General features: G+C 52.7%; 1 protein-coding gene across 1 annotated transcript in view; it reads right to left on the bottom strand.

Moving 5' to 3' along the window:
• ACTN2 (actinin, alpha 2) overlaps positions 1–5,836 on the bottom strand; it is a 58,200-nt gene that overhangs the window by 22,507 nt on the left and 29,857 nt on the right. Inside the window, exons 5-7 of the mRNA XM_014529275.1 lie at positions 4,276–4,362; positions 1,506–1,593; positions 63–141 (exon numbers count right to left, since the gene is read on the bottom strand). Of these exons, the coding sequence (XP_014384761.1) occupies positions 63–141; positions 1,506–1,593; positions 4,276–4,362 (254 nt within the window). The remainder of the gene's footprint in view (positions 1–62; positions 142–1,505; positions 1,594–4,275; positions 4,363–5,836) is intronic.

Raw genomic sequence — 5,836 nt, forward strand, 5'->3', positions numbered from 1 at the left:
GTGGGAGGTGGGGGGGGCTCGGAGCTGGACCACATGCTGGGGGGGTGGACTGGGGGGCCGACCTTGTTCAGCTTGGAGTAGTCAATGAGGTCGGGCCGGTGCCGGTGGATGAGCGCGCAGAGTCCCAGGCCATCCTTCCAGCTGCGCCGCGTGGAGAAGAGGAGGACACGGGTCAATGTGAGCAGAGAAGGCAGCAGGGTCTGCACGGCCGGACCTTCAGGCCGAGGGGCCCTCACTGCTTCATGTCCGACTTAATGCACCCAAGGCCCCAGGGACCGCCGCCCTCCCCTCCCAGCGACCTGTGCCCCTTCCTCAGACGCCAGTCTTCATCCCGGGGTCCCTACGGACTGCCGCCCCCTGGGTGTCCGCTTCCCATGTTCAGCTCCGGGCCCCCCTTGCCTGTGCCCCTCCCCGTTGCCTCCTGGGCTGGTTCTGTGCTGGGAGCACCGGGAGGGACCAGGAGGAAGACAGCTGGCGCCTCTGTCACTGTCCCTCCATCCCGACTGCTTCCTTCCCTCTGCCTTCAGGCTCTGTTCTGGACCAGGGTCAGCCCACTGGCCACGCCCAGGGATGCCCACCCTGACATGCCCAGCACACACGTTCCTCCCAGGGTTCTCACACTCCTGAAAGGCCACTCTTGGTCCCAGGTAGCCTTTGTCCTTCCTCACAAAGCAATTTTCAAACTATACTTTGATTTATTTCAGAGAAGAAGGGAGGGAGGGAGGAACATCAATGATGAGAGAAAATCATCGATGGGCTGCCTCCTGCATACCCCCTACTGGGGATCAAGCCTGCAACACGGGCATGTGCCCTGACGGGGAATCGAACAGTGACCTCCTGGTTCAGAGGTCAATGCTCAACCACTGAGCCACACCGGCCGGGCGCCTACTTCACTTGAATTCCAACACACGAAGCTGATTCGGGAGCAGAAGGACAGGGGTGTGACCAGGCCCTGGGATCGCAGACCTGCTTGGTCTCCTCCCCACTGAGGAGCCATCCTGGGCCATCGCCCAGGTGGGGTGCAGGCCTGGGAGAATGGCTTCTCACCCCCATGTCCTGAAGGCCCCATCTGGCGCCACATACCACCCACTCACTCACTCACTCACAGAGCTGTTACCAGCATCCCTCACCCAAGTCACATGGTTCCCCTGCGAAACCCTAAACCAGGGGTCCTCAAACTTTTTAAACAGGGGGCCAGTTCACTGTCCCTCAGACGGTTGGAGGGCCGGACTATAGTTTAAAAAAAACTATGATCAAATTCCTATGCACACTGCACATATCTTATTTTGAAGTAAAAAAACAAAACGGGAACAAATACAATATTTGTATTTGCATGTGGCCCACGGGCCGTAGTTTGAGGACCCCTGCCCTAAACCTACAGCCGAAGTCCTGCAACAAACATGAATGCCCTCAGCGAGAGGCGCAAACAAGGGTGCGGACACACACGGCACGGCGCCCCCGCCTGGGGCTCCCCGAGCAGGCGAGGACCCCGGCCCCGAGCTCACCTGGTGTGGAAGTTCTGAATGTTGACATTTCGGTAAGGAGCGGTTTTCCGCTGACACCACAGCAGCAGGCCTTCCTTGGCAGAGGTTTCTGCAACGACAGCCAAGAAGTGTCCCCGGGGACATGCTCACCACGTCACTGGCCCAACTGTGGCTCCGTCCCAGGGGCCAGCGCCCCGAGCAGCCTCTCCCCTCCCACTCTGGGCGCGAGGACAGAGAGGGAGCCTGTGCCTGGCGACACTCGGGGACGCAAAGCGGACAGGGCGGTGCGGCTGCGGATTATGACGCCACGCACATGAGACCAGATCTCGGGGCCCTGGGGACGCAGTTTCCTGTGAAAACTGTCTACGTGTGCACGGTTTATGACGCCATGCACCTGTCACTCACCTCATGCGTAATTAATATTCTTAGGGAAACGGAACTCACAGAGGCCACCTGTCCCAAATGTGTACCCTTACCCAGAGATTTTACACTGAAGATTTTTACTAGTGAATTTCAAGTTCAGCCACTTGAGTTTTGACCAAATTAACTCCCCCACCCCCACCCCGACCCTCATGGTACCGTGAAGCTATGTGGCTCAGACTCCTGCTGCTGGGAGCACTGCGCAGGCACGGATGGCCCAGCTGCCACACCCCTGCCCTCTCCAACCACACCCCTGCCCTCCCATCTGCCTCACCCCGGCCTTCCCAGCTGCCTCACGCCCGCCCTCCCCAGGCACACTTCCTCAGGCTGCCCCTCTCCACTGCAGAATGACTCTTCCTTCCCAAGCCCTCCCTCCTCTTCCCCAGTACGGGTGTCAGCCAAGCGCTTTGGCCTGAAGGCTCCCTCTGGCATCATCTGCTCTCCCACTTCCTCCTCCACAGGCCTTTCCCCAACAAATCGTGTACATTTCTGTATGGACCGAATGTATGCCCCCCCCAGCCCCCAAAAAATCCATATTTGAAGCCCTAATCACCAGTGATGGTATTTAGAAATATAGCCTTTGGGAGGCACTAGGGTTAGATGAGGTCACAAGGGTGGGGCCCTCATGATGGGATTAGTGCCACTCTAAGAAGAGAGATCAGAGTGCTTGCATGCACATGCACGAGTTCTGTTTGTCTGCCTGTCAGTCTCTCCCTGCTACCTGAGGACACAGCAAGAAGGCAGCCATTTATCACCTGGTCGAGGGCTTTCAACTGTGAGAAAATACATATCTGTCGTATAAGCCACTCGGTCTGGTACTAGACAGCGTCTAATGTCGCCTGGCACTTGCTTCTGGCGGATCCAAACGGCTCCTCCGAGCCACTTACATGACCTGGGATTCTGCCTGCGCTTACGTTTTAACAACTTAGATTCTAAGCCTTAGAAAGTCCCTGTAAACATGTGGACTCTTACCTAACACTGGCCTTCCATCTTAGCAAGGGCTTGAAGTTGATTTTTTTTTCAAATCACAATAAGTATTCTGTAATTACTTATCTCAATTGTGACAAATAGTTCAGACTTTTCTTTGACCTAAAACCCAGTTGAAATAAACAGTCCCTAAGTCTCCTGTGCTGGAAGAACAATTTGAATGATTCCTGCTCGTGTCTCTTGTCTAGCAAATTCTTGTTAAGGAGCAAGAGGAAGTTCTAAGACCTTATTAGTATACTAGAGGCCCGGCGCATGAAATTCGTGCACTCGGGAGAGTCCCTCAGCCCAGCCTGCACCCTCTTCCAGTAAAGGAGCCCTTGGGGGATGTCTGACTGCTGAGGAGGTGGGAGAGGCTCCCACCACCGCCGCTGCACTCACCAGCCATGAGCCCAGCTCAGGGCTTCTGGCTGAGCGACGCTCCCCCTGTGAAAGCACACTGACCACGAGGGGGCAGCTCCTATGTTGAGCATCTGCCCCCTGGTGGTCAGTGCTCGTCATAGCGGCCAGTTGTTCCACAGTTCGGTCGATTTGCATATTAGCCTTTTATGATATAGGATTAGCTGGTCCAGATGTTGAAATGTGCAACTCCGTACCCAGCTGTGCTGCTCTCTATAGCTGCTTGCCTTTGGGTCCTGCCCAATGCAGTGAATAAGAAAAATCGCATCATGAGGAAATGAAACTATGTTTTTATAGCTTAAGTGAAAATTAGGTTAGGAAAGTAAACACGTTAAGCAGATCGATAGAATCTTCTAACTGCTACGGAAGTTGGTTGTGCAGGCCAATGAGTTTCCCTGATTTTGTTCTGTTTGTGTCTGAATGGGGAGCGCAGTTCTTTCCTTGTTTAATCGAAGCGGACTCTCTCCAAGTCCACGTGTTCAGCAAAGGTCAACAGCCTGTACCAAGTATGTCTGTGCCTGTGGACACGCCACCCCCCGCAGGTGCAGGTGGAACCCAAAACACCGCCACCTGGCACACAGACATCCACTCACGAAACCCCAATCATGGGTGCAAAAACCATGTTAGAAGTAGGCAGTGTCGTTTGTCATTCCGCCATGAAAAACCGTATAACGCACCCGGGAGCCCCATGGACTTCCATCTGGATGGCCCTCACCAACAGATATATTAATCTCACACCTATATCTAAGGAGAGGCCCACCATCTGTTAAAGGGGCCTGGCTCCTTAGAGAATTCCGTTGCAGCCTGGCCAGTGTGGCTCAGTTGGTTGCAGCGTCCGCCCGTACCCCAAAGGGTCCCAGGGTCCTTCCTTCCATCACGTAGGTGACTGTTCGATTTTATACCACCAGATTCAAACTTTAACTTGTCAGCTCCCCTTACAAAGTGCTCGGAGTCTCTTAATACAATCCGATTTTAACCACGTCTTTACCTTCAACTGAAATGTCCTGAATGGCAAAGCGGAGGATGATGGTCCAGATCATGCCCAGCGTCATCTTCACATTGCCGTCCACAATTTCTTTAGAGGAAAGAAAAGCCAACAACAGACTAGTGTTAAAGATAACACAACCAGAACCTGCAGTGTTCCTGTAAGTTATGCTTCCCATACGTCTTGGCTTCAGAGCTACTGGAAAAAATACATATGGAAAGACCAGCTTATGTTTCCATAGGTGTCGAGCTGTGTCTAGTTAAAAATTCTTAACCAAATGTCTCCTGTTTAAATGAATTCTGAGTTAACACCAAGCACAAGGCTTACCTATGCATAATCACTAAATACAATGCATGAGTTTCCAAAGTTTAAAGACGAGATGAGCTAAAGTTCTAAATATACTTGTGCCCCTTTTTCCTCAGGGGGTACATTCCAAGGACCCAGTGGATGCCTGAAACCGAGGACAGTGCTCACCCCTAAACATCACACCCTTTTCACGTAAAGGATGTACTTCACTTTCTCTTTGGTGTATCCGAATTGCCAGCGCCACTACGCTCACGCTTCTGGGCCATGACTAAGGGTGACTTGAACCCAAGTGGACCCGAGAACCACTGGGCCAAGTGACTGACAGGTGGGGAGCACAGACAGCGTGGAGATGAGGGACAAAAGGATGATTCCCATCCCAGAATGGAGTGGGACAGAGCAAGACACACCACACTGCTCAGAACGCTGTATACTTTAAAATGTATATATTGTTGCCCAGCTGGCGTGGCTCAGTGGTTGAGCGTCAACCTACAAACCAGGAGGTCAAGATTCAATTCCCGGTCGGGGCACAGGCCCAGGTTTCGGGCTCCATCCCCAGTGTGGGGCGTGCAGGAGGCAGCCAGTCCATGATTCTCTCTCATCATTGATGTTTCTATCTCCCTCTCCCTTCCTCTCTGAAATCAATACAAATATATTTAAAGAAAATAAAACTGATATGTTGTTTATTTCTGTAATTTTCCATTTAGTATTTTCAGACCACGGTTGACCATGGAAAGTGAAACGGTGGACATGGGGGGACCACTGTAGTGACGTACAGAGAGCACAGGCTCATGGTCAGCCTGGTCCTGCCTCCAGCCCCCGGCTGGCAGGTTCATGGGGCAGGTGTGCATCATGGGGCAGGTTCATGGGGCAGGTGTGTATCATGGGGCAGGTTATGGGGCAGGTGTGCATCATGACAGGCAGGTGTGTCTCGGCTCCTGCCTCACTCACAGGGATCCCTTTCTCCTCCCTGGGTCACTTCCTTCCGATTGACTGGTTCTCACCCAGCGTCGATGGGATGATACGTTCTTTCACTCCTGTACTCTGAAGAGGATGGCATTACATTCGCCTCTATTCTCTTTACAGAAAGCCCTACAGCAGTGGTTCTCAACCTTCCTAATGCCGCGACCCTTTAATACAGTTCCTCATGTTGTGGTGACCCCCAACCATAACATTATTTTCGTTGCTACTTCATCACTGTAATGTTGCTACTGTTATGAATCATAATGTACATATCTGATATGCAGGATGTATTTTCATT

The sequence above is a fragment of the Myotis brandtii genome, unplaced genomic scaffold (assembly GCF_000412655.1).
Source record: "Myotis brandtii unplaced genomic scaffold, ASM41265v1 scaffold679, whole genome shotgun sequence".
NCBI classification, from domain to species: Eukaryota; Metazoa; Chordata; class Mammalia; order Chiroptera; family Vespertilionidae; genus Myotis; species Myotis brandtii.